This window comes from Triturus cristatus, chromosome 4_1 (genome assembly GCF_964204655.1).
Source record: "Triturus cristatus chromosome 4_1, aTriCri1.1, whole genome shotgun sequence".
NCBI lineage: Eukaryota > Metazoa > Chordata > Amphibia > Caudata > Salamandridae > Triturus > Triturus cristatus.
In genome coordinates, this window is record NC_140585.1 from 53,445,908 (window position 1) to 53,473,722 (window position 27,815).

Genomic DNA, 27,815 nt, shown 5'->3' on the forward strand with positions numbered 1-27,815 from the left:
GTAGTGGTATCTGATTCAGTAATGGTGCAGTATGTGCCAGATAATATTGACTCCTCTACAGAAGATATTTGTTTCTCTAACGCCCTCATAGCTCCAGTTAGGTTACTCAGTAGAGATTGTTGTGTTTGTTGTTTGTCACCCGGAATTTTTTTTCCCGACGAAGGCTGCACGCTAACCGCCTTTCCGCTAACCGCCTTTCTTTTCCCCATCCTTATACCAAATATATATACTGCAATTAGTCACTGATCTCAGTCCCTCCTAGCGGCACAGAGAAATAACAGAGAGATGATCGAATCTAATATGGTTTCGGGATGTTCGGTTAGTCCCTCGTTCATGGCCCGGGCTGCATCCCCGCGCGAGTCCCGCGCAGCAGGATACCTCCGTGAGATTCATGGTGCTCCTGCGCCCATGGCTCCTCCTCGCAGGGACCGTCAGGGACCGAAGGTGAAGTTGAGCTTGCAAAATGCCCGCGGCAAGGGCTCCAGTCAAGGCAACAAAGTATCCACAAACAAAGGCTCCCGCTCCACCGGATATCTCCGTGAAATTTATGGCGCTCCTGCGCCCGTGGCTTCTCTTCGCAGGGAGCGTCAGGGACCGGAGGAGAAGTTCAGCTTGCAAAATGCCCAGGGCAAGGGCTCCAGTCAAGGCAACAAAGTATCCACAAACAAAGGCTCTATATAGCTGCCAATAGTGGATTCTACCTTCAGCGCTGGCAAACCCAGAACTTTCCAACTATGCTCATAGCCCAGTTTCCTTTCCTCAAGAGCAAGTTTTTCTCTGGCAAAGGCCCCTTCAGACTCTGCATCCTCTTCTCAGCTAAGGCTCTTTCCGCCTTTGCCCTTCTCTCGTCTACAGCCAGCTATGCCAGCTGTACCCCCAGGTCCCTCTCAGCCTGTCTATTTCTGAGCTCCTCAAAAGACAGGGTATGGGAGTTGACACTGCCCCCGGCACTAGACCCCGTGAGGGACGCCCTATCTATGGGGTACTCTCTCTCTACTGGTGTCCCTGCGCAGTCAGTTTCTCCTTCCTTCTCAAACTCGTCAGGGTCACTGCCCACTTGGGTTGTGGTTTGGGAACCGCCCCACTAAGATTCTTCACTAATCTTGGGGTCCTCCTCATGGTCTTCCCTAAATCCACCACTTTCCTGGTTCTCTGTTGGCACTTTTTCACAGTCCATTTCAATATAGTACAGGGCATCGATAAGGACCCACTTGGGAGATTCCTCCCTCAAAGATATTCCCCTCTCCCTGCAGAACACCTCTAACTCTCCTGAAGTGTAACACAACAGGTCAAAGGTAGATTCCATTTTGGCAAGGTACAAAAACACGAGTGCAACAACGGGATAACCAGGTGTAAGAGCTGGAACGGGAGTAAATACATGGACTAAATAGTGACAATACAGGCCTGAATGACGAGATCCAGTGGGTCTCTCTATGAGTAACAAGTCTTGTGAGGGTACACTTTGCCGTCATATCAATAGAGGGTTGTTTGCCAAAAGGAGCTAAATAAACTCTTTCTTTGTGTACATTCATTTTTTCGGAAACTGATAGAACATCCCACTTGAATAATGCAAAGCAGAGTTACTATGCATCATTACTACATACTCATGGAGTCATGACAGTACATACTACGACTCCTGTTAGGCCTTTGGATGCATTATAGCGTGACTATTGATTACATCGCGACTTTTAATTGGGAATACTTTTCCAATAGCAGGGAACATATTGAGTTGTTTTTCTTGATATAATTGGTTCACACGCGCATACAACGTGCTTCTCGTATGTTCCGATTACGGGTTTACACTACAAATCCCGTCATGCTATTTTGAGTTTGCGCATGCACTGTGGGATAGCAATTATTCCTGATATATGCAGTACGCGTACTGAGGGAGTTTTTCACACACTGGCTCCGTAGTTTTCCAATTGAATCTGCCGCATATTAGAGGGCTCAAACACTTTTTTAATAGCAGTGAACATACCGAGGGTTCTTGGTTTTCTTAATGTTATTGGGCACGCATATACAACGTGCGCTCTCAAATTCCGATTACAGGTTTGCACTACATTTCCCGTCATGCTATTTGGGGTTTGCGCATGCGCTGTGGAATAGTAGTATTTCCTGCCGCTTGCATGCCGAGGCCTGAGGGAGGGTTCACACACCGGTTCCGTATGTATCTCCCAATTGACTCAGCCGCATATTAGAGAGCTCGCGCCTCTTGACTCTCACCTCCGGTCACAGGCTTATGCGGAGTAACGACAGAGAGGTGAGTGTCGAGGCGGGGCTCTTTTTAAGCTTTAATTCCCTGGTAAACAAACCGTTTTGACCATTTTACCAACATGGGGCTATGAAAATTCTGTCGTGCGTCTATTTAGTAACAGGGGATACCATAAAGGTAGTAACAGGTTAAGACTCCATGCGAGAACGCTTTATTTCTTGAAGCCATGTTGTGATCCCATCATCTCTCAGGGTGCAACTCAGGCTAGAGTAAACAACATATGCCTGTTGCATTATCTTACGATTTACTCAGCAGTGTCAAGAATCGACCTTCTCCCCCCCTTTTTTGATGACATCACACTACAATTAACATATGTATGGCGTGGAAAAGGGTTGTTTTATTGCCCAGATATTCTTGCAATAAAGCACAAAGTCCATAGCGATTTTTGAGGACGGGATAGTCTATGCTTTTGTTTCCTGTGCTCAAGGCAGCACATTTTACTAAGGAGAGGCACCAACTTTCACTCCTATACATCTTTACAATGTATTCTTGCGGTGTAAGCGTCTAGATTGTGTCAGCCTTTATGTACAATGTGTTCTCTCTTACGCATTCTCTTGTAACTATCCCTACCCCGGTCAGTCAACTTGTAGTATCTGTAATGATTTGTGGGTAATGATTTGTGGGTAGTATATTAACGTGCGATTGACACAGGCACCGCCATTGGTTTTCTTTGTAGAGCGGTGCCCCCTTCCAGAGCCGTCGCCAGGTTGAAGTGGAGCTTCTTACCCAGCAGTTGCGGGTAAGAGTCTCTCTCTTTTCTTTGATTTTTCTTGATTCATGTTGTATATCTACACAGCTAATAAAGCCACTGGTTATATATCACTCACCTATGGTTCTGTTCCTATGAGGTACAGTCACCTTCTTATGAAGACGAACCAGGAGTATTATTGGTTCCGTATTTTTGTTTTTTTCCACTAAAACACTTTTTAGCAGCAGCATCTAAATAGGTCCTTGCCCGACCCTGGGGCATCATGGCTGAAACATGTTGACCACGACATTCCAGAACACACATGCGGTTCAAACCATACCGCAGGTGCACTGTTTTTACTCCTGGCAGAGAGTACATCTGAATAAAGCTCGCATTTGGTCCTCTCTAGCTAGTTTTATTGTCACATCCCTCCCATTTATTTTTCTTTGCACTGCGCCCTCACTCACACTTTAGTTCTCATTGCTTGTGGATTTAGAATATCCTGGTAGAGTAGACACTAAAACATCCCTGAGCTCCTCCCTCTCAGAGAGGGGGTTGTAGCCCTCAAAGGAACTAGGTTTTTCCTTTGAGAGGAGAATCCCAAATGATGAAGCATGTCCCCTCTGGTGAGTGAGGGATTTCGTCCTGAAAAGGGAATTTCCCACAGCTGGGTTTGTGTGATATAGTCTATGGCTTTTGTGCTTTCCCCCTCCCTACACCACTCCCCTTTTTTTTTATTAGACCCAAAGATTTTGCCTTTCTTTGACATATAATATTGGGGATACAATCCTATGCAGGTCTTTAAAACTTCCCTAGGACCCTCCTGCTTAAATCTTTCTTGTGTTAGTAAATACAAATGACCAAGGGGGGAGAACAGGAGAAAAACACTTAATGGTCTAAGTGGAGCGTTGTAGTGCAACAATGAGTTACTGAGGTAACATGCAAACACAAGTCGCATCCCACTGCTGATCACCAATGTTAGAAGTGGGGTTTCTGGTTGGCTGGGGTATGCACCTAAGCCAGGCAGAACCACTCTAGTCTGGGCAAGTGAGATACACACCAAAGATAGCCTGTGCTCACCCTCTGGTAGCTTGGCACAGAGCAGTCAGGCTTATCATCAGAGGCAATGTGTAAAGTGTTTGCGCAACACACTCCCACAAAAACAGAATGAACACACCACAAAAGAAACTCCACACAGGATTGTATGAAAATATATATGGTATATTATACATAAAACAAGACTGGAAGGAGAAATATCATAAATACTGTGCAGATTATGCAAATACTGAGATAGTACTCATTATCCTGACAATGCAAGAATTAAAACATACATTATAACATCAGTGCATATAATGCAAAGTAGATTGGAGGAAAAACACCCAAATCACCAAATATCACCAGCAGTACATAGATCACTTAGCAACACCATAAGTGGAGGGTGCATCACACTTACACTTCTACTACACTGTATACAGGCATTAGGCATCTCTCATAGGGAACAGGAGCACGTGGGCACCTACTAGGTACATTAAGGTAATATTTCCTTTCTAGCAAGATTTTTCCTAAATCAGCAAGTTCCTAATTGGGGGACCTAAATCGAGGACTCACCCCGTAATGTCACCACCAAGCAGAGGCCTCATGGTACGTCCCAACACGGGGGGGGGGGGGGAGGCACACACAGTGGATAATGGCGTGGAGACCTCACTGGGTCTCTCACGGTTTGAAATGGTAAAAGGACAGCTGCACGCAAACATGCAGGGCAGCTGCGGGAAGCACAAGAGCTGTGGCCGAATGTGGGCGATGCTTCACTCACGGGGCCAACGTTACTACACTCAGGGGTGGGGAAATCATATCGCCCGACGCCCGAGCCATGTTGATTTTTACCACGGGCAAGAAGATTTAATGTCTATTTTGTCCGATGGACAAGTAGACATTAAACCGCATGCATAATACAGGTCGGAGCACTCTGGGACTTGCAGCCAATCAGAAAGGCTGCCAGAGAGCCGGAGACACTTTTGAAGCCTGTGATTGGCTAGCAGCCCAGGACTGGGCTCTCGCCAGTGATTGGCTGGGGGACTGGAAAGTCAGTCTCAATAAGCGGTAGTCTCGCTTTCTCAAGCTTAATGGGGTGGACATGCAGAACCACGAGGAAGCTGTCTCAATTTTAACACGAGGGTAGCAGAAATATTTTGGTGCTGGTGGCGCGACCTGAGACAGAGGTGAGGAGAAAGAGTGTAATTAATGTTACCCAGTTAATGCCAAGTGAGCTTGCGGCACCAGGGGGCGGGGCGTAGGAGTACAGTTAACTTTATTCTCTCTGCTCGCGAAGGAAAAAAAATGCAAAGATCCTGCTGAGAGCTCAACGGATTGCAGTGAAAATAACAGTATTATTCTAGTGCTCAGTTCAGAATCCAGGAGAGAAAACCGAGCGCGCTAACTTGGGGTTTGGAGCTGACTGTTCTGTAAGTGGAGCTCTGCTATGCAACGGCTCATATTATACTAAATGTGGCGTTAAGGAATTGTACCGGGTTGAAAACATTTCAAATTCCCGTGATCAGTATCTCAGCTAAACCACACGGTAGCATTATAGCAAATGAGCAATATGTTTGTTTTACCCTGTATTGCCCATTACAGCTGGTGGATTTGAAAAGTGATGGGACGGCTTTCTTTCTCTCTTCTGCTTTTTACTCTCTTAATCTGCTCCCCCTGTCTGTCTCTCTTCCTCTTTGCGTTAGCCCTTCTCCCTTCTCTTTCCCTCTGCTTCTCCCTCTCTCTGCCCCCTTTATTGCTTTGCCCCCTCTCTTCTCCTTTTCACTAGCTCTCTCTTTATCTGCTGTCCCTGTCTGCTCTCTCTCTTCCTCTTCTCTCTCCATCTTCCCTCTCCCTCCCTCGCATTCACTTCCTTCCCGTACCGCCCCAGCCGGAGTGCTGTGCCTCCTCGCGGGTCGCCTCGGAGCCCTCCTTGCCCCACGGTAATCCACAAACAGTTTGGCCTCGGATGCCTCATTCTGCAGCCGTTTAATGAAAACGATGATTGCAGGGTGAAGAAAAACAGGCCGGCTCCATTACACACCAGAACTGGATGGCGATTGGGGCAAGAGAAGCAAACAGATGAAGACAGCTTCCCTCCAATGCCCCCTAGAACTGAATAGATTGGTCTCCCGGAGCCAGTTCCTCGTACTCGCTGTGGATTTGGAAGGAGCACTGGATCCCACCTCCGAACGGGTAATTGACCAGGGTGCCCTCAAGGCTCAGACATAGCCTCGGACTCTCAAAATACTATTGTTGTTTCCTGCCCTGAAGGAAGAGCTGCTGGACTTCCAACTGAGGAGAGGAATAGCCCTAAACTTGAGGAGAAAAAGCCAGACAACTCACAGAAGACCTGGCTGTGTGCACCATAAAGGTAAAGAATGAGGAATAAGGAGCTGTCAGCAAGTAAATATTAAACTACCAAGAACCTACAACAACAAAAAAAAGTGATGGGGCGGATGGTTGATTTATATTAATTTCCTTTAGGGACAGAAGCTGCTATCTGTTACCTGCAAAGTGCGTGATCGAATTAGTCTACTTTTTGCCCGTATGAGAATTAAGGTGGTGAACAGTGAGCCGCTGTGTGCTGTTACATATAATATATGTAAAGACGAAAAGATGTTGAAATTCCAGGGTCCCGAATCAATAGTGTGTGTGTGCCTCACATTGCACACACTGTGACATGAGTAACACTATTCGTCTCATTCACTCTCCCTCGCCTTATTTTTCTCTCACGGGCCAATGTTTCATGCTTTCTTTCCTGCTATGTTTTGGAACATGTGTGTTTAACTATCTTTTGAAAAACTGCTTGGCTCGTGAGGATCGTGAGTGCTGCCTGCAGCCACGTGCTGCAAGCGCATCGGCCCTGTCTCTTCCTCCCCAAATCCCCCTCCTATGATCTAACCCACTGGGGTCGGAGCAGGGGAACTGCAGGGGTCTTTTTACCTTGTATGTGGTAGCAGGTGCAAAAGCCTACCAAACTACCATACTCCTATCTGGCACGTAGGTTACAAACCAATCACTGCAGCATACTCTCGACCTCCTTAGCTGTCCTCTTACAGGGAATGGAGGCTGTAATCTGAAAGTGTCATAGTTTGCCTGTGATGTGATCTATTTAGACAAAGAGCCCTCAATGCTTGGGTACGTTGGAGGTACATTAAGAATGTTTAGACTGTTGTTCCCCCCCCCTATTGCTGCCCCTCAACCTCATTCCCAGCCCAAAATCCCTCTCGATGCCTTCACACGCCCATCCACATTATTTTTCATTCTGAGTACAGAAATGATTTTCAGGAGATCTCAGGGTCATAAGCCCACATTGACACTGGTTCAGTGTCACTACTAGGTGGAATCAATTCCTCCAGGACAGGCCCCTGCGGATAAAGAGCTGTGTCATTGCCCCTTTCACCTGCGGTGACCAGAACCTCCTTCAGCAGAGACCCTGTGTACAGGCATCTCACAGCCTCCACCTCTACCCCAAATAATCCAGGGCTGGCCCGGCTCTTTTGACAGTTGGTGGAGTTGAGTGTCCTGCAAGATGGATGCTTGTGGCTAGCATCAGAACTCTGCAGCAAAACCTGCACAGTCACCGTTCCATAGAGATGCATGTGCTGTCTGCACATGTGGGTGCCAGTGCCTAGGACGGTCTGTCAGAGAGATTTCTGCCTGTTGTACTAAATGTTAATGGGTTGGTCAGTGCATGAACTAATAGAGGTTTCATAATATCCCACTGATTAACGTAACTTTCATTTCAACTAAAGCTGTCCATTATACATGTAGTTACCTGAAGGTGAAAGACCACAAAAAGTTAGAAAATATTTGTTTTTTTTTAGCCACTACTTTGACCCCCCCCCCCCCCAGACTCTCTAACCCTGCCTCCCCCTTTTCATGCAGCATCACAGTTCCCATACTTTTTTTTTTAATGCACTTCAACCACTGAGCAGACAGCTCGCAGGCTGTGCCTGATACCACTGCTGCACTCACACTGCCCTCTGAATACAGTATTCAGGACTTGCTGCCATGGGGTTTGGAGAGCAGGGCAGGAGAAGAGGTAGGCGGAGGGCCTCCTGTCATAGACTCCAGACTGAAAGAAGGGAGCAACGAGTCCCCTTATTTTAAAGAGAGAGTGGGACTGCCCCACCATTTTACCAACCACCATCCCTATGCCCTTCACACACACATACCCACCCAGCTCCCAACTCCCCAGTTACAGCCAGAGCTGCCGACTTTGAACCTTGGGGACCAGGTTCAAGTCTCAGCATTGCTAAACATCCTGTGATTCTGGGCAGATCACTTAATCTGCTCTGGCCTAAACAAAAATGCTCATGACCTTTTGTAATGTAACTGGTGCTCATGAAAAGCACTCCAATACCTTTGCAAAAATTAAATGCCCACACCAGGCTCACATGACAAGCATGGTGCTTTCCTTTCACAGATGAAGCAGATTCTGAAGCTTTCCCAGTTTTAAAGGTGAAAGGAAAGAATCCTGAACTCGGACTTTATACCACATGCAGTGCAAGAGCCTAAGTGTTTACGCCTGTGTCCTGGCTTGATAACCTAACGTGCATTTTTAAAGCACATGTTCACCCAGAAGGGTATCTTGGCGCTGAATAACATTTGTTTATTGTTACCCAACTCAATGTTACTAATTTTATCGACCTCAGAAGGATGAAAGGCTAAGTGGAGCCAGCAGGATTTGAACCTGTGACCATAAGGTCAAACACAGAGCCTTACAGTGGACACATTAGTCCACTAAGCCACCAGCCCTGATGTGTCATGAGAGGAAAGTAAAATAAAGTAGTGGCGCTTTGGGTGTTTGTTCAGTTATTATTGGATCTAAATCTGCTGAAGAATAAACAAACTTCATTCACCAGATACCATTTGACTATCCAAGAGGTCAGGACAAAGTTTCCAACTCTACTGTGACTGAGCCTGGGCATCCTTGCTAGGTGTGACATGACATTTTGAGTGGTTGCAGTTACTCACTAGCCCCTGTCTCAATGATGCTCAGCTCTGCACTTCTAGATTTACTGTCTTTTCAAACTAACACTCCTTCCCTTCTCTGTGAGACCAACGCTTGCTTTCCAGCTGTGTGAGTATAAAGATATCACTGCTGCTACATGTCCTACAGATCTGAGAGACAAACTTGAACATCAGTTGGTGAGCTGCACTTTTTCATGTTAGGGTAGCTTACTCAGCTGCTGCCATTACTATATGCAAGAGAGAACCCTGTACTGCTACTGCCAGTGCTGCATATGCTCTTTGTGTGGGAGAAGAATGTAGAGATGTAGCGGTGAGTGCACAATAATATAAACACACCACACCTGACCAGAAGTGTAAAATAAGAGATTGATTTAACTGCCTATATTACTGCCTCTTGTGTATTTGTACTTAAGTATCCTGCCTCAGTGAGCCGCAGCACATCTGCTACTTGATTTTGCTGCCCCATGAACCGTTCATAAGCTCTGCCAAGAAGTGCAGCTATTCCCATTCACAAGTTTATCAGAGCATCACATCTGAGTATTTTTGAAGCTGGACAGCTATGAGTTCGCCCTATGATGGAGAACACCCTTTTATCCTATAGGTTCATATTTCGACAAAGTCTTGTCTGTGCCAAAAACACTTCCAGAAATGTAGTAAATTATAAGTCTGCACTCTGCCTTTAGGTACTATTTGTCTTAATATGAAAGTGTTACATGCAAATTAGTTGATAATTGGGTGCAGTGCACACTGACACATCTGCACGCATGCTGTACAGCCACCCTACAACAGTTGCATTTAAGAGTGCATGACCATGCATTGTATAATTGGACTTGCACTTGAAATATATATTGCAAAGTATGTTGCACTGCAGGTTCTCTTTGTGCAGACCTCCCTTAGTAATTTATGGAATAGGCGGGGCAAGCAGTTACCTTCCCAGGACAAGTAGATTGGTGAAACATTTTGTCCCTTGGCCAAGTAGATTTTGGAAAAATTTCCACACCCCTGCATTTCAAATCTCAGCCAGGCGTGCAGAGTAATAAAAAATGCAGCTGCCCGCGAGTGCGCTGTGCAGCTGCAACCACTCTGTCAAGCTCAGCCCCCTTTTCAAGAGCAGCGTCACTCGCAAAGGAGAAGCGGCGGCGGTATCTTCTCTACAGTACCTGGTAGGTGCCACCACGTGGGCTGAAGTTGGGTTGTAGCACGACCCCTGGCCTCTCCTGTGGACCCGGCCCATGGTGGGAGGATTGGAGCTGGGAGCCCCCTTCTGGCTAGAAAAACAATGGCAGTGCGGATTTCAAAGCTACAGCCTGTCATGGAGTTCCCTTATCTTGTGCAGCATGGAAGTGCTGCTGTCCCAGGGGTAAAGCTCTCCACACATGCTTCACTGCACGCTGATGGGAACGTTTATTGTGGCCAGACTCAAGAGTCCCATGGCCAATTTCCAGGTGGTTCAAAGGAATCCTTATGAATCCTCAAACCCCCACAAGAACAGGTGGGGCAAGCCCACAAGCCCCTGGAGAGCACTGGGAGGGCACAAAGAGCAGGAAGACAAGCAGGCAGGCCAGCACAATCAGCCCAGATGGAAAGTGGCAGTCTCTCCTGCAGCCCAGCAATCAGCAGCCCAACACAGCAAAGCAGGTATTCCCAGTAGAGGTTTCTCCTGGCAGTACTCTGACAATGTGCAGCATGTAGAGCCAGCTGCGCCTGGTTACAAGTCCCATGCCGTGTCTAAAAACATGAGGTCAGAGCCACAGTAATTGTACTCAAAATTGTCTTTGTTTAAGGGGTGATTTCAAAGGAACCCTTAGAAGTGGGCAACAATCCCTTTCAACCCAGCCCTGGCTCCAGACGTCAGTAGGGGCTAAATCAGCCCATTGTTTGAGGGCAGGACACAGCCTCTACAAATGTAAAGTGTGAACGCCCTCTCCCTCTCTAAGGCCATGAAGACCATCAGTATGAAGATGAATGCAGATGTCAGCCAGTCACACCCAGCCCTTCCTATGTTGTGGTGGTCTGGAAAATATGCACCATGTGTAGTTGTCACCCTAGCTCAGATGTGTATTGAAGTCAAGCGACAAAGCACAAAGAAATGCCCATTTTCTTTTTATTTTCCGGAGGATTAAGGTGTTGTCCGAGGCTGCTCATCCTTTATGGCCTGTGGGACAACTGAGCACCCCAGACATAGGCACAGTCCCTTGGGAGAGGATCAACACAGTGTAGGTTCAGCTCTTGAGGAGGCGTCTGTCCATCACTGGTGTGAAGGATCTGCTGCAGGGTAGGACTATCTACAAAATACTGGCTCACAGAGGTCCATATTAATCCTTCTCTGGTGGCTACGGAGGGACTCTCTCCACAGACGCTCAAAGGCTCCCTTGTATCAGTAGTCAGGCAAATCACCTTTGTGTTTTTCCTTTTCCTATACAGATAGTCCGTCCCTGGAAAAAACATCGGGGGGGTTAGCATGAGGTAGTCCCAACAATGGGAGGTATGGGGCGTACAACGGGCAGTCCAGTGTTCACCTGACCCATCGCCACCAGCATCGGAGTGCTGTGACCAGTAACAAGCCACCCCTCCCCCTCCCAGGCACCCTCCGCCGAAGCCCCACCAGTAATGCTTCCTGGATAGATTCAGCCCTAATTGGTCCTAGCTCTGCCAGGATCACTCCGACCAGCCATTTTGTGATCCGCTGCAGTTGGGCCACCAGAAAATATAATTCGAAGTCTGGCCCCCCACAAGCCCCTTTCCAGAATGGGCCACAGAACAGGGGCTAAGAACATCCTATGGTGTCCTCCAATGCATAAGAGCTCCCTATGCAGCGAGCCCAGTTGGCAAAACCATAACATGGTTACCCATGTGGGGAGATTTGGTAAAGTACTAGAGCAACCAGGGCAAGATTATCATTTTGGCAAACCTTGCCATGAGGCGAATCTCAGTGATAACCAACAGGCCACACAGCTGGCAACAAACGTAGTGCCGCTCCTAGATTACCTTCTCACAAATTCTCGAGTTTATGATAAATTTGTATCCCCAAGTAGCGGAAGGTAGAGGGGGAGGACCAGTGAATCCCCGGTACAACAGTCTGTGCCCTGCTCGATCCCAGGAACATGTCAAGACACAAGTCTTCGTCAGGTTCACCATCAGCCCGGCACCTCGCCAAACTCTTGCAGAAGCTGCAATATGAAGGGGACATCTGTTTCCATATTGGAAACAAAGATCAAATCATTGGCATACAATGACATTATGTGCTCTGATCCGGCTATTATAATGCTCTTCCCTTGTCCTTGTGTTCTACATAACTACTCTAGTGGCTCAATTGCAAGGGCAAACAGGAGTGGGGACAGAGGGCGCCCTTGTCTAGTACCTCGATAAATGTCGTCAAGCTGGAAAAAATCCTGTCCAGAGCCTGGCAGTGGGGTTGGTGTATAACAAATGCAACCAGGCAACCCAGGCAGCTCCTAGCCTCATTTTGACCATAACCGCTTACAAGTAAGACCAACTAACTGTGTCAAAAGACTTTTCCAGGTCAACTGACACTATCCCCGCTTGGTCCCTTCCTTCTAGCGGAGGAGCGAGCAGAACCGTGTACAAGCGGTACAGGTTAAGGGAAGTACTATGCTGCAGTTTGAATACGCATTCGTCTAGGTGCACTAACGTTTGCAGAAGTCTTTCCTCATAATTATCACATTGCAAGAATTTTGCTTAGGATCTTAAAATTCATGTTCGGCTTGGACAATGGTCAATGTTCTACAGGCCGTGGTAGGTGCCCCCTGTATTTTTGTCTTGGGTAGTGGGACAACTAGTGCATCCCTGGTGGTGTGTGGAGTTCTCATTTCTCCAGTGCCTTAGCACATACATCGGCTAACCACGGAGCCAATATTCCAGCAAAAGTAGAATAAAATCCCACCAGCAAGCCATCGGAGCCCGGTGTCTTCACTGGTGCCACATCTCTTATGGCACATTTAATTTCTTGGGTTGCAGTGGTTCTTCCTAGACCCTCGTCATTATCTGGGGTGAGACTTTGCAGTCAGAGGGGGTTCAGTAAGGTCTCTCTAAAGACTTAATTAATAACGACCTGAGAATATACCTACCTTTACCTGGTATGCTTAAATGAGTAATTGGGGCCTCCATGCTCTCTGGTTGCACCAGCCAAACCAGCAGTTTTCTCGCCTTACCTCGCTGTTATGCACCCTAGTTATATACTCTTTATAACTATGGTATCGAACCCTCACCAATATGGCGCTGTATTGTTCTTTGGCGTCATCAGGGTCTGTGCATGCGCATTTGTCGAGACCGTGTATGACCCTATTGAGAGTTATCAATTTTCGCTCAAGGTCTCTCTCTTGATTCCTACCGTTGCACCAATCAATAACCTTGGTCGACCAATTTAAGGCCTCTCATTCAGTAAGGAAATCGGAGACCGTTCAAAATAGTCTGAGATGGCTTCCCGGAGGCCCTCTCGGTATGCATCATCCTCCAAGGCACTGGGGTAGAGGCATCACATAGGGATTGCTGGTCGGGCCTCCCCTAGCCGCAGCCTCCCTAACAGTGGGCTGTGATCAGATATAGTTTGGCCAAAGTATTCAGTGTGTTGGACAAACTGACACAGACGCTCAGAACAAAGGAATTAGTCTAATCTGATATATAGGGCATACAGACTAGAGTAAAAAGAATAATCCCTTTCTATGCCATGGTGTGTTCTCTAGACATTCTCGATTACCCAGTTCTCCATCCACTCTCAAAACCCCTTCGCAGTCCTCTGCTCTGGTGCCCTCGTGAAGGTGGAGTCAAGCAATCTAAACCTGTATCTGCCACACAGTTAAAATCCCTCCAAAGATCATGTCCCCTTCAATGATCAAACTCAACTGCGTTGACAACCGGGTAAGGAAGGGCACGGAGACTTGGTTAGGAGCATAGATGCATTCAATTGTTTACCATCCAGTCTCCCTTCCACCAAGACATATCTACCTTCCCTAGCAATTTTAATCTGTACTGCCTGAAGGGGAGCCTCTGCCCTAATCCAGATCAGGATACCCCTAGCAAAAGCAGAGTATCCTGTGGCGTACACCTGCCCTCTCCAGTGCCTTCGGAGATGCTGCATTTCAATATTTGTAAGGTGTGTCTCCTGTAATAGAGCAAAGTGGACAGCCCTGTGTTTTTAATACGTGTATCTTGGGCCGCTTGGCTGCTGACCCCATACCCCTGATGTTCCAGATCAATAGTTTAAACCTATTATGGGGCGTGGCCATAGCAATGATATTTTACCTGTGATGTGGTATCCCCACACCAATCTCCCCTTGTCTTGTGTATACTGCCACTCCGTAAACCGAGTTATCAGCTATAGAACCTGCAAAACACATAAACGTACTCCACCCCGGAGCAGCTTCGCAACGGCTAGTTGCCCAAACAGAGGCATGGTGAACCACTTGTGTACCTTACTACCGTTATTCACTAGTAGGTGTATAGGGGTGTGTGGGGGCGTGGTGAACCTCACAAATAGCGTGCATAGGTACCTCACCCCTGCGTAACTGCCAGCAGCCTGACCGTCCGCATCCCTACATGTAGCAAAGCTAGGTCGAGCAGTGTGGCTAAACAACAGGTACATGTACACTGCTGCATCACAGTCCATATACAGCCATTCCCTGTCCAGGGCTCTGTGTTTGAACAGCAGTATACCTAAAACGTTGGAGTCTAGTGCATGGTTGAAAGGAACCTTCCACAGTCTTGCAGTTGATCTCCATAGACTACCCCTTTTATTCTTCCAGTTGCCTCCTCCCCAGAGTTCAGAGCATTATGTGTCACTTCCCATACCTCCCCCTTACTGTGGAACCGTCTTACCAGTGTTTGGCATTAACATCAAGTCAAGTCCTCTGCTGTTAAATGAGTCACTTGTGGCATGCTTCGTTTGCTGAGGGTGGTGTAGTCTTGCGCATACTCCTTGGAACGCCGGTCCGAGGGGTTCCATCGTCTCAGTCTGAAGGTCTGGTGTTAGTGATCCCAGTCACTGCCAGTAGTGTTGCTGCTTTATCTATATTCGCTTGATTCCTTGTCAGTTCTTGTCGGTTTTCAGATGCAGTCTAGGCCTGTCAGGTCACACCGCTATCTCTGTAGTCAACATCGTATCTTGGACACCACCCTGCAGCACCCCAACCCGATACCGCTTCAGCCACAGCCACTGCCAGGTGTCTATTGGGGTCATGCAGATATGGGTGTTTCCATCCAACAGCACCTGCAGTTTAGCAGGGAACAAGAGGGGGTGCTGCCATTCAGCATCCCACAACTCCTGCTCGACTTCCAGGAAGGATGCTCTGTTGGCCCTCACAGTGAAGTGGTGAACATGGTCACCACCGCATTATCCATATGAAAGGGGCCTCTTGTTTGCGCCTTCTGAAGCAGAGTATCCCGGTCTCAATAATGTAACAAATAGGCTACCACAGGACTCCCCAAAGCCAGAGGCATCACAGGGTCTGTGTGTACACGCTCAAGGGCACAGAAGGGAGAAAGTTCAGCAGTGGCTAAGTAGGTTTTCATCCACTTTGCCAAATACGCAATCATGTTGCTGCTTTCTGCTCCCTCAGGAAACACCACAATCCGCACATTTTTGAGTCGATTGCAACTTTCGGCGTCCTCTGCTCTCTATTCTAATATCCTCACCTGATCACTAATATCGGCTATATGTTGCTGCAAAGATCATTGCGCTGGTTGGAGTTCCTCAATAAGCACATATGAGGCCTTAACTTTGTATGCCAGCTATCGATGATCTGCTCCGATAAGGCCCAGTTCCACCATCACAGTACCAATCTGTTTCTGTAGGGTATCTTTGGAGTTCGGAATAGCCCCTAGTATCTCATCTAAAGTCAATTGTAGGGTAGGCGAAACATGCTCTGGGCCGGTCCCTGGTGGCAAGTCCTCTGACTCAGGCATTCCCTATGCCTCTATCGATGGACAGTTTGATTTTGCCCATTGTCTTTTGTGCCGCCAGTCATTATGCAGAACTGCCTCCAGACAACTCGCCTTGCAGGTGACCAGCTCTGACAGTCAGCCCAGGAAGCCTCAGTGCTCTTATTACATAGCTATCAAGACCCTCGAGCTGACAGCACCGCATCCAATGATGCCAACAGCGACCCACCACAAGATGCCAGAACAGTGCAGCAAGCCGCCATGTGCCCGAGCCACTGCTCTGATTCTCACACCACCGATACCCTCTCAAGAGGCCCTGGGCAGAGGCCAGACATCCACTGCCGTGGCACTCCTCCGCACCACCCCTCCGCTCGACATGCCTGGCCTTAGTCACAGAGCACTCCGGCCTAGGCAACATGCACAGAGAGCAACCGGTTGCAGGCCCTGCAAATCACCGCTGCCCTCCACTGCCGTCCAGCGCCAGGATAATGTCAGGCTTCCTGAGCTTCACCGGCTCAGGAATTCACTTCGGAAGGCCCGTTAGCATACGAAAAGCAAGATAATTAGAGCGGCCAGAGCAGAGCGAGAGCCTCCGGTGCCTGCCATCTTCACCATGCAGGCAATGCCCGTCTACAGGAGTAAGACTTGGTGATGCCATTACCAACCACACATTTATTTAGGGCCACATGTAGAAGAACTGGTCGCAAAATACTGGTTGCAATTGGTGACCAGTATGGTAATTTGCGAACCGAACTATGTACTAATAGCTCAGTCCGCAAATTAATTGAGTCCTGATAGGTCACAATTCGATCTACCTAATGAATATTAATGAGGTAGGTCACACATTTTAAACCACTAGGAATCACAGCCATCACGGGAATGGTGGCCAGCTGAGGTCAGCAGACCACTGTGTCTGTGACTGTTTTTAAATAAAGCAATATAAAGTTTTTGAAATGCAACCCATTTTTCTTGAAGACAAACAGGATGCAATTAAAAAAATACATGAAAAATGTAACTTTCATTTTTTTACGAGTAGGGACTCTTAGAAAGTGTTTTTGTCAACATTCACAAAGTGTGTAAAACCTTAGCTCAGTCCGGGGCAGTAGTGGATCTGGGTAGCCAGGCTTTATCAAAGGATAAGTGTAAAGCATTAGGATGGACCATGTTGTAAAAGGTGAAAACACTGCACCATAAAAATCCAACACCAATTTATAAAAATAGGTTGTATTTTTAATTTCAAATAGACACAACATCCACTAGAGAGTTCCGTAAATACGAATTTTCATAGAAACAATAAATCACAAATGTTCATTTAGCACAATAATCATTGTAAATTACATCTCTTGCAGTTTAGGGTTACCCACAACTAGAAACTTGAAAATGGCTGTAAGGGCTCTCTTGTTGTGACCAACTACGGCAGGGAGCCAGTGATCGGGACTCACAGTCAAAGCAGTTCCAGGGTCTATGTGTGAACTGCTTAAGAATCAATAGAGTGGTCCTGATGCAAGGAAGAAAGGATGAGGAAAATGCTCAAGGAAGCAGCCATATGCAAATTGGCCTTAGCCCTTCTCCAAAAGGGATGGTCTAGCCTGAACTGCCAGTCCAGATCCCCTCTGAACCAGAGCACTAGCGACCTTCAGCCTATTTAAGCCTTGTGAATAGAGAGCAGATTTGATCCAATGGTACAGCCCAGTCTCACCAGTGGCTGAGAATAATTCAAGCATTCCTTTTGTTGCCTTGTTTTGTTGCTGTGGGCTCTCAAAGTGTGACTGGTAGGCCCAAATATGTGTCCTGTGCTCACTGTTCCACAGAATGCAAGCTATCTCTCACTGAGTTGACCTAAGTACATCAAAAATGTTCTGCAGTACTTACGGATGTGAAACGCTGTTGAGAGGGAATCAACACAGTATGGAAGTCGGGAAACAATATGTACTCACAGGGGCACATGTGAGGAACCGCTTGCAGGTTGCTGTGGACTGACGTCATCGGAAGGTACTTAAGGAGTTTATTCTCCTTACCGGTTAGTTGCTGTTAGATTTGGGGGTCTCTAGTTGGCAGAGGTAGGTACCTTTGATCAAATAGGGGCCCTTGGTCTAGTCAGGGTAAGGGGTACACTCCAAAATAACGCCTGCTCACCCCTTTGGTAGCTTGGCACGAGCAGACAGGCTTATCTCAGAGGCAGTGTGTAAAGCATTTGTGAACACATACAGTAATCCAGTGACAACACTACAGATGGACACCACACAGGTTTTATATAAAAAATAAGTATTCTTTATATAGCCTTATCACAAGACCACAAACGACAAAAATCCACAATTCTGTACTTAAAATAGTAGAAATAGCTTAGTTCTCTTAAGATGGTAAATGCAACACTTTGAGTTCAATGTACCTTTGGATGCGTAACGCCTTACGACGACCGTGTTACAGGGAAGGTGATGCGTCGGTTCCTTACATGCAAGAACTGTGATGGGTCTGGTCCCTACTGATACGTAGGTTCTGCTCGGCATGGGGGGGTGATGCGTTGGTTTCTTACTGCGGTTCCGTGGCGGTGCGACCTGTGATGCGATGAAGATCCGGTGTGATTGAACAAAATGGTGTCTTCTTCTTGATGTGACTCAACGATTCTTCTGAGCCGTGACAGGCCCTGCGACACGCTTCTCCGGTGATGCGACAGCAACACTTTTCTCCGGTGATGCGAGGCACTTCGGCGATGTGATACGACAGCTGCAGCGGTGACACCCTTCTCCAGTGATGCGGCGGCGACATGCTCTTCTTCGTGAGTCCGCTTCCAGCTCCTTGTGACACGCAGTCCCTCAGAAAGCCCAGCACAATAGTAGGCACTTCAAAAGAACTCTTGGAGATCCTTCACAAGTTGATTTGAAAGTAGCACAAAGGGCCATATGTAGGTAACCTAGAAATACCGATTCCTAAATACCGAATTTTACCGACTCGGTATTTCCTATGTACCTAATTTTTCGGTAACTTTTACCGAATATACAATACCGACCGGATGTTTCCGAATCGGTATTTACCGAATCGGTATTTCAAATGAACAGCAATTGAGGAATCAGCCAATCCTGTGCAAACCCCACCCAACCAGGAAGTGGCCACACCCAGGCAGGTGCACACAATCAGCAGACTCTGGAGAGGCTGAGAGTGCAGAGGAGAGCAACAGAGCCAGTGCCAGAACTTGCACAAGAAATCTGACACAATGGCCAGCCAGGACACAGAGAGAGATGGAGGGGAAAGGAAGAGGAAACTAAAATTCAGTCCAAAGGAACTGCCGGTACTTGTGGAGGAGGTGGTGAAGCAGCACAATCAGCTGTTTGGCAAGCAGTCCCTGCAAGTGGCTGAATCCGAGAAAAGAAGGATCTGGCTTGGAATCCAGTCGCAGGTAAATGCCATAGGAGTGACCCCCTGGGACATTGATGTGCTGAAGAAGCGGTGGTACGACATCCGTATCATTACAAAGAGGAAGATGGCTGAACTTAAGAAACAGGCCAGCCGGACAGGAGGAAGAAGGAACAGGGCACCTGCCCTGACTGAACTTGAGGAGCTCGTGGAGTCCACGATTGAGCCCGAAAGTGTCGTTGGGATTGGGGATGCAGACAGCTCTGCCAGAGCTGCTACCAAACAAGGTAAGACGCATGCACAGCATTGTGCCCCCCCCTTCCCCTATCCCAAATCCCCAATTGGGCAATGTGAATCCCACTCCAGTACAGGTGTTTGTGCATACCAGCAATGCATTATGGGAGATGTAGTCAGTGAAACCCCTATCATGACAAGATTCGCACAGAACAAGGAGGCATGTGACACACCAGCAATAAGCAGGCAGAGGACAATGAGATAGTGTTGCAGAAATGTATAATGATGTTAGCAGTGCAGGGCTGCAGGTACACTGAGCTGATGTTGGTTTTCTGTCCACAGGCGATACTTCGCGCAGGACTGCTCAGGAGAAGGGAGAGAGGGCACCCCGGAAGGACAGCACAGAGAAGGCCACCACGAGTGCTGGGCAGACAACAGCACCACAGCCAGCCTCGCCACTACATCCAGCCTCGCCACTACATCCAGCCTCGCCACTCCTGCTGGCCTCACCCGCATCAACACCACCTGCATTGTTCAGGTCTAGGAGGCGTGCAGTTGCCAGACTGCATGTGTCAGTCCTCATCAGAAGACTCGAGGGGGGAGGAAACATCCACTGTGCCACTGGATGGTAGCAATGCCGGTTTGCCATCCGCCCCTGAGGGAGCACACACAGGTGCCAGACGCCGCCGCAGGGCTCGGGTGCGCAGTCCACCTCCACAGGGTGAGAGCCATGGTGTATTCTTAGGGCTGGAGGCCACCATGGTGAAGGTGCAGCGCCTACAAGGCAAGGCAATCCAGTCAGTACAGCGCCAAATGAAGGGCCTCAATGACACAATGGGCAACATTGACAGGGGCATAAGCTCAATGGCTGAGGGCATGAGGGAGATGGCTGCGGGCATGCGGGACATGTCCCAGTCCGTGATGCTGCTGTGCACAAAATTTGATGAGGACAGAGCAACACGTCGAAGGGAGAGGCAGAAAATTGATCACCACACAAGGGCAGTGAACCGCCTAGCAACTGCCACCTCTCTGCTCTGCAGGCACTCCGTGGCAATGCTGGAGGGGCTTGCGCACTGCAGCAATGATGTTTCAAGGGGGCTGGTGAAGGTGACCAGTGCACTTGAGGTGCTGCTTACAAGCCAGTCTGCCACAACTGGTGCTGTGGATGCTGGGGACAGCGAGGACACCATCAGTAGGAGCAGCATTACCCCCCCCCCCTGTCACAGACACACGGAGGAGCATCAGACGGCATGGGGCTGCCACTGGTCCCACAGCCAGTGAGGACACTTAATCACTGGCATCCCGCACTGTAGTGCGTGGGCGCAGACGCTGATGCAGCACACAATTACAGGACACAGTTGGGTGAAGGAACCCTTGACTTCCAACTATGGATGTCACCAATTTGATAGGCCAGTTTTGCCGTTGTGTTGTGGCGTAGTGCCGGCTAATTAAAACTACGTCATTGCATCCAACTACTGGCTGTGTCCCCTTACTTACTTAGAAATAGTTGCATGTGATATCTACCCGTCCCCCTCTCCCATCTGTTGCTGCTGCCACTCCTGCTGCGTTGGGCTCTGGCTGTGCAAACTCATCATCATTGTCCTCAATCTGTTATTTCCACCTCTGTACCTGTCTTTGTGGCAAGGTTGTGCAGCATTGCACAAGTGGCAATGATCTTGCAGCAGATGATGGGTGTGTACTGGCGTGCGCCTCCGCTTTTGTGGAGGCAGCGGAACCTGCTTTTCAATAGTCCAAACGTGCGCTCCACCACGTTGCGTGTTGATTTGTGTGCCACATTATATCGTCTCTCACTCAGGGTTGATGGGTGTAGGTAGGGAGTGAGGATGAATGACCGCACGGCATATGCACTATCGCCTAGGTGAGTAAGAGAGTACCATTAGTCACATACCTAAATACACATTCATATGCGGCAAGTGTTAGGGAGTGTCAGTTATTTACCTAGCAGGTATCCTTCTCCAAATTCTCCGGCAACCAAGCGTGTGTAGATCCCACTGTTCTGGAAGATGCAGGAGTCGTGGGTGCTCCCAGGAAACTTTGCTACGATATCAGTGATGTTCCCTGCATCGCAGATTACCTGCACATTGATGGAGTGGGTGGACTTTCTGTTCCTGTAGATGTGCTCAGTGGCTGCTGGTGGGCAGATTGGAATGTGTGTGCCATCAATACAGCCTATGACATGCGGGAACTGTGCCATCTGGTAAAAGTCGGTCTTTGTTTTCAGCAGTTCAGCCTGTGTGTTTGGGAAGCTAATGTAGTGTTGCATTCTCTGCATAATGGCATCCAGGAACTTCCTGAAGAAACGGGACAGGCAACTCTGGGATACCCCGCCTACCGCAGCTATCACCCCCTGGTAACTGCCAGATGCCAGTAGATTTAGGCTACAGAGCACCTGCACATGTGGTGGTATGGTATGCGCCCTTGTTGTTGGATGGTCCAGGAGTGGGTGCAGGTCCCTTATCAGGTCCATGATGGTTTGGGGGTGTAGCCTGTACCTTTCATGTATCTCAGCCTCCGTCTGTTGAAAGAGTGTGATGCGCTGTCTGTAAATGCGTTCCTCCCGTCTCCAAATCCTCAGACCTGCTGCCTGTAGACGTAGGCGCCTTGCAATCACATACAGAGCCGCCATGGTGGTCCCGCTGTTGCATTTTGGGATTGCTTATATGCACTGTGGCTGATTACCACCTGCTTTCACTCTGTGTTAATTACCGACTCTTAATACCAAATTTCATGGAATTCGGTAATACCGAATTTACTGACATCTCTTTTCTCGTTTTACCATTTCATATTTACCGAATCGGTAAATATGAATTTGGTGATTATGATTCGGAAATTTAGAATTCGGTAAAGATGAATTGGTATTTACCGATTTCATAATTACCCAATCCTTCTTTTTGGACTCCTACATCTCAATTGGCTAAATACCGGTCGGTAACGGGATATTTACCAAATTTCGGCCGTTAGCGACCGGTATTTAACTTCCTATATATTGTCTAAGTCCTTTTTCCTTTCTTTGGCAATCAGGCAACCACTGCAGGCCAATCCCCCAAACAGCACTCAGCTAGTTTCTCTGGTTCCTCTCCTAAGCAAAGGTTCTTCTCGTTTCCCAAAAGTGATCTAAAGTTCTGGGGTCTGGTCCCCCCTTTATACTCCTTTTCTCTTTGTTCTCCGAAGGCAGAGATGCCTTTGCCTAGTCCAAACCAGTTCTGGTCAGTCCTGGAGCACTCTGTTCACACGACTCCTTCTTTCCTTTCACAGTGTAGGCCAGGGACATCAGACGCACCACAGGAGGTGGAGCCAGCATTGTGGAGGGAAGGCACAGCCCTATTCAGGTCCCAGGTGCAACTCCTCCCACCCATCTGCATGCAGATCTCTCTATTCAGCCCTATGCTGACTCACTCTGTCTCCTGGAATCCCCCAGCCCCTGTCACTCCAACTCCAGACAAGGAATACACAACCTAGCAGAGGCAAGCTTGGATAGTTAGGCAAGAAAATACCTACTTTCCAATAGTGGCATTTTCAAACACAGAATGTTAAAACCAACTTCCCTAACAGATGTGTTTTATCATTCTGAGTTCAGGCATACTAACCTCGAATTTCTACCTAGTTCTCTGAATCAGTTAGGATTATAAGATGTTATAATCAAACTGCCCATTCTGGCCTACGGGGAACAGGTAGCCTTGCAATAGTGAAAAATGAAAATGGCTGTAATTCACTGGCTGTAATTCACTATTAGGACATGCCACACACAGACCAGCGCTTGTTCTACCTTATACTTACAATGCACCCTATCCTTGGGCCTATCATAAGGGTGTCTGATATGAAGAAAAGGGAAGGTTTAGGGACTGGCAAGTGGGTGCACTTGGCCAGTCAACATGGCAGTACCAGACTGCACACAGGCTCTGCAATGGCAGATCTGAGACACACTTTTACAGGCTGCTTCTGTGGGTGGCACAACCAGTGCTGCAAACCCACCAGCAGCATTTGATTTACAAGCCCTGGGCACACTCAGTGCACTGTACTAGGGTCTGACAAGTAAACCAAATCAGCCAGTCATCGAATCGCTAATCCATACATCAATTTACCAAAGGGAGCACTTACACTGTGGCACTGAATAGCAGTGGCACAGTGCCCAAAGCATCTAACACCAGCAAAAACACATGAGGCAACAGCAAAAAAATGGAAGGGAGACCCACGCCAATGGTGCCAGGTCTAACAGTCGCGGTGACTTTTCGACCTGGTTGTGTGGAGCTGGCGCACTGTGGGCAGAGCGTACAATTTGTGGATTGTGTGCACCGTGGATGGAACGCAAAGAGGGTATTGCGTGTCACTGTAAACCGCAAGGAGGTGACGACGACATCACAACAGCGTGACGACGTGCTGAAGGAGCACGTCTTCATCCAAGTCTGGAACGCAAGTAGGACACTGCGTTTCAGTTAGCGTGTTCTTCTTCAACATGATGATGGCATGACGAAGCACGGTCTCCTTTGGTTTCCCTGCTGTGGAATGCAGAGCTTGTGGTGCATTCCAATCTATGGAGAAGCTGAGTAGCAGGGGATTTTTGATGTCACAAAGCCTGCTCTCAGTGGAGCTTTTCATCAGTCTGCACAAACCAGCTGCCTCACGCTGTGACTTAGAGGAAGTTTGTGGTAGTGCTGTTCAGGATGAGATCTTTGAGTTTGGGTGGACCTTGTTTCTTTGCTGGTACCGTAAGCGCATTGACTTTAGGTTGCTAAGCTTATTCCTCCACGTTTTTTGCTACCAGGTGTCTAATTTTGGCTATGCAGATTGTGCTTTGAGGCGCCATATTTTTGTCACAATTTTGTTTTGTAAGGAAGATGCTTGTCATACCTCCCCTAGCACCATGCTGTCCTCTGTAAGGTCAGTTATCTACCAGTTTGCGGCCTTTATTTTGTGCACTCTCCTTACTGCCTCATCCCAGACCTTGAGTTGTGTCCTGAACAAGTATGCAAGCACTTGTGCCTCCCCCTCCGTTTTTGGAGACACCTGATGACTCTTCCCATCAAATGGAAACAGTGGTTTTGAAACATATTTAGGTGCTATTGGGGCTAATCGCTTCAGGTCTGAGAGAAGGATATACCTTTTGCTTCATTCCTTAGGTTTTGAAGGAAGGGCCATTTTGAAAAATCTGCCTTCTGCCTCCATCTGTTGATGAAGGAGAAGACATTCTTGATGATTATCAAGACACTGTGAAAAGACTTCAAACCAGGTTTGATGTCCAACCAAGTTTGGTTTTGTTGCGACACGTTTTTTCTATGAGTTCAGAATGCTGGTGAGGACGTTGATGCTTATATAACCTCTCTGTGAAGGTTAGTTTCTGAGTGTCAGTTTGAAAATTTTGCAGACCAATTGGTGAGAGACCAATTTATTCATCATTGTAGTGACAGGACGATCAAACAGAAGCGTCTGTCGATGGGCAATCCAACATTTGGAGCACACTATTAAAATGGCCAAGAGCATTGAAACGTCTCAGTTGTCAGCTAAGGTGCTAGAAACCAAAACCAGTGAGACAGTTTCCGCTGTCAAGGAGACTAAAGGCAGCAAACCTATTGACACGTCACTCCTTGGCTTTGTTGATCAGCAGAATTCATTTTTTTCACAACAAAATGTTTGTTTCAGGTGTGGGTAAAATGCACATATGTAGGGTGGTAAGTGCCCAGCTAAGTTTGTGACCTGCAGAATTTGTAATAGACCAGGTCACTTTGCGAAGGTTTGTCAATCTAGCAGAGGCAAACCGTCATCCTCTGTCAAATGTGTCATTGATGAAAATATGTCTTGCGAAAGTGATAAATCTATCACTAAAGATCTCAGGGACCTGATCATGGTGGTACAGAATACCCATGGTCAAAGTGGGAAATCCTGAACTATGTGTGGATCCTTATGTTGAGGTTTTGGTTGGAGATAAATCTGTGAGATATTGGTAGATTCTGGTGCTCGAATCTCCATGATTACGCAAAAACTTTATGACAAAACTTGGCCATCTAGACCTCTCTTACCCCCTGATTGTAAAGCAGTCTCCTAAATGGGGCTTGAAATCAATTTGTCTGGGTACATTTAAGACCTTATGGGGTTTAGAGCTGGAAAGATTGTTGGGAAAGTGTTTAATAGTGTTTAAAGGTTTAAATATTTTGGGTTGGTTTCACCAGGGTTTATTTGGTATGGTACTCAGACCTGGGACCAGTGAGCAAGTTCTGGTTGTGAGGGATAATTTGGATCTTGAGGGCATTATCAACAAATTTCCTCACATATTTTCAGGTGAGCTTGGGAAGGTTTTAGACTAACAGCATAGAATCATTGTGAAGGATGGTGCAAGACCCATTAAGCATAAGCTTAGGAACGTCCATTTTAGCATAAGGCAAGATTTGTAGAAAGAACTTAATTCTCTGTGCATCAGTGCTTTAAATGGGCCGGTACTGTCTGGTACGGAGTACCGGCACTTTTATATTTTGAGAGGGAGAGTACTGGCACTTCTCAAGAGAAATATAATACTTTTAATTGGAGAGTACCGGCACTTCTCAGAAATAAGCAGGTACTCTGGGACAGAGTACCTGAGTACCTGTACTTCTGTTTTTCCATTTCAAGCACTGCTGTGCATGAAGGGAATAATTTAACCTGTTGACTCGTCCCTGTGGCTTTCTCCCTTGGTGGTTGCCAGTAAACAGAATGGGGAGTTGAGGGTCTGTGTTGATCTCCGCTGCTTAAACGAGGAGATTTGGGTGGATTCACACCCTCTCCCCATCATCAACGAACTTTTAGCAGGGTTGAAGGATGCCAAGTTCTTTGCTAAGTTAGACTTAGCCTCTGCTTACTACCAGGTAGAGTTAGCTCATGAGTCTAGACATCTACTGCCTTCGTTTCCCCTTTTGGTACTTACCAGTATGTCCGTATGCCGTTTGGCCTTGCGTCAGCTGCATCTGTTTTCCAGCGTTTGATGAACAACATACTCAAGGGGATCAAAGGATTGTCAGTCGTACAAGATGACGTTTTGTTATTTGCTCCAAATAGAGTTGCCCATGCTGCCACACTTCAAGAGGTTTTTTTCTATGTTCCAATACAATGGTGTGGTACTGTGAAGAGACAAGTCTATTTTGTTGACAAAGGAGGTTGAGTATTTGGGCCATTTGGTTACTGGCCAGGGTATTCTTCTTAAGTCAAGTCTTGTGGATTCCATTTCTAAGTCAAAGGCTTCTTCTGACAAGACTAGCCTCAAGTCCTTTTTAGGGCTTTGCAAATTTTATTCAAGTTTTGTTCAAGATTTTGCCACCAAGTTGAGGCCTCTGTCGCAAATGCTTATGAAGGGGGTGGCATTCAAATGAAGTGCTGAATGCCAAGATGTGTTTGATTGGGTCAAGAAACAGCTCACTTTGCCCAAAGTGTTAAAGCACTATGATCCTGAACTTCAATGCACTTTGACTGCTGATGCAAGCAATGTTGGGTGAGAGGAGTTGGCCTAATGGCTAGGGCGGCCAACCTAAAATCTGGGGAACTGGGTTCGAGTCTCGGCTATGATGCTGAATATCCTGCGATTCTGGGCAAATCACTTAATCTCCCCGTGCCTAACAAAAATGAATGTGTGTCCTCATGTAACGTAACTGGTGCTATGTGAAGCGCTCTGATACCCGATTCAGGTCAAGTTTGCACTATATAAAACTCTGTTAAAAATGTTTAAAACATTTACAAAAAAAACTAAAGTTGGGGGAGGACCATTGGTTTTGCTTTGAGTTTTGTCTCCCACAGAAAAAAAGTATTCTGTCATCGAAAAAGAGTTATTAGCTTGTTGATGGGATGTGAGAAAGTTTCGCAATTTTATTTGTGACAGAAACTTTTGTCTCCAAATGGATCACAAGCCTTTAATTTTCATTTGGAGTGGGAAAAATGTTAGAAGTTTCACCCCTCAAATTGCTCCTTTGTCCTCGAAATTGTTGCAGTTTGATTTTTTTTTTTTTTACCCGAGTGCATTCCTGGAAGCAAGAATGGCTGTGCAGATTTTCTTTCATGGTCGTCTGATACTATTGAGGATGAATCTGATGTGGGTGAGGAAGACAAAGAAGAGTTCATTGTGGCGGCTGTTGACCTCCCACAGTTGTGTGCAATTTCTGAGAGTGAGTGGTGTCAAGCACTTAATAGTGACACTTTCATGCTGACAGTCCCTTGGGTTGGCCAAGGGAGAGGAACCTTAGTTTTGAATTCAAAACGTGGGAACCATAGATCCAGGCCGGCGCACGGTTGAAGGTGGGCAGCTTGACTCTCGCGGATGGTCCCAGTCACCTCTCCTAAGTTCAGACTTGGAAACATTAACAGAGCTTTTTCTTCCGGGGTCCCTCA

The 27,815-nt window shown here is 47.3% G+C and overlaps 1 protein-coding gene across 2 annotated transcripts in view; it reads left to right on the plus strand.

The window, feature by feature from the left end:
* The first annotated feature begins 2,107 nt into the window (after positions 1 to 2,107).
* The window catches only part of LOC146839457 (uncharacterized), a 70,924-nt gene continuing 45,216 nt past the window's right edge, over positions 2,108 to 27,815 (plus strand). The window contains exons 1-3 of one of the 2 annotated variants that reach the window (XM_085651528.1): positions 2,108 to 2,260; positions 2,949 to 3,011; positions 19,794 to 20,923. In XM_085651528.1, coding sequence (XP_085507654.1) covers positions 2,240 to 2,260; positions 2,949 to 3,011; positions 19,794 to 20,732 — 1,023 coding nt within the window. In that variant the 5' untranslated portion in view covers positions 2,108 to 2,239 and the 3' untranslated portion in view covers positions 20,733 to 20,923. Of the gene's footprint in view, positions 2,261 to 2,948; positions 3,012 to 19,793; positions 20,924 to 27,815 lie in introns of those variants that run through there. The other variant, XR_014981086.1, reaches the window with a different exon arrangement.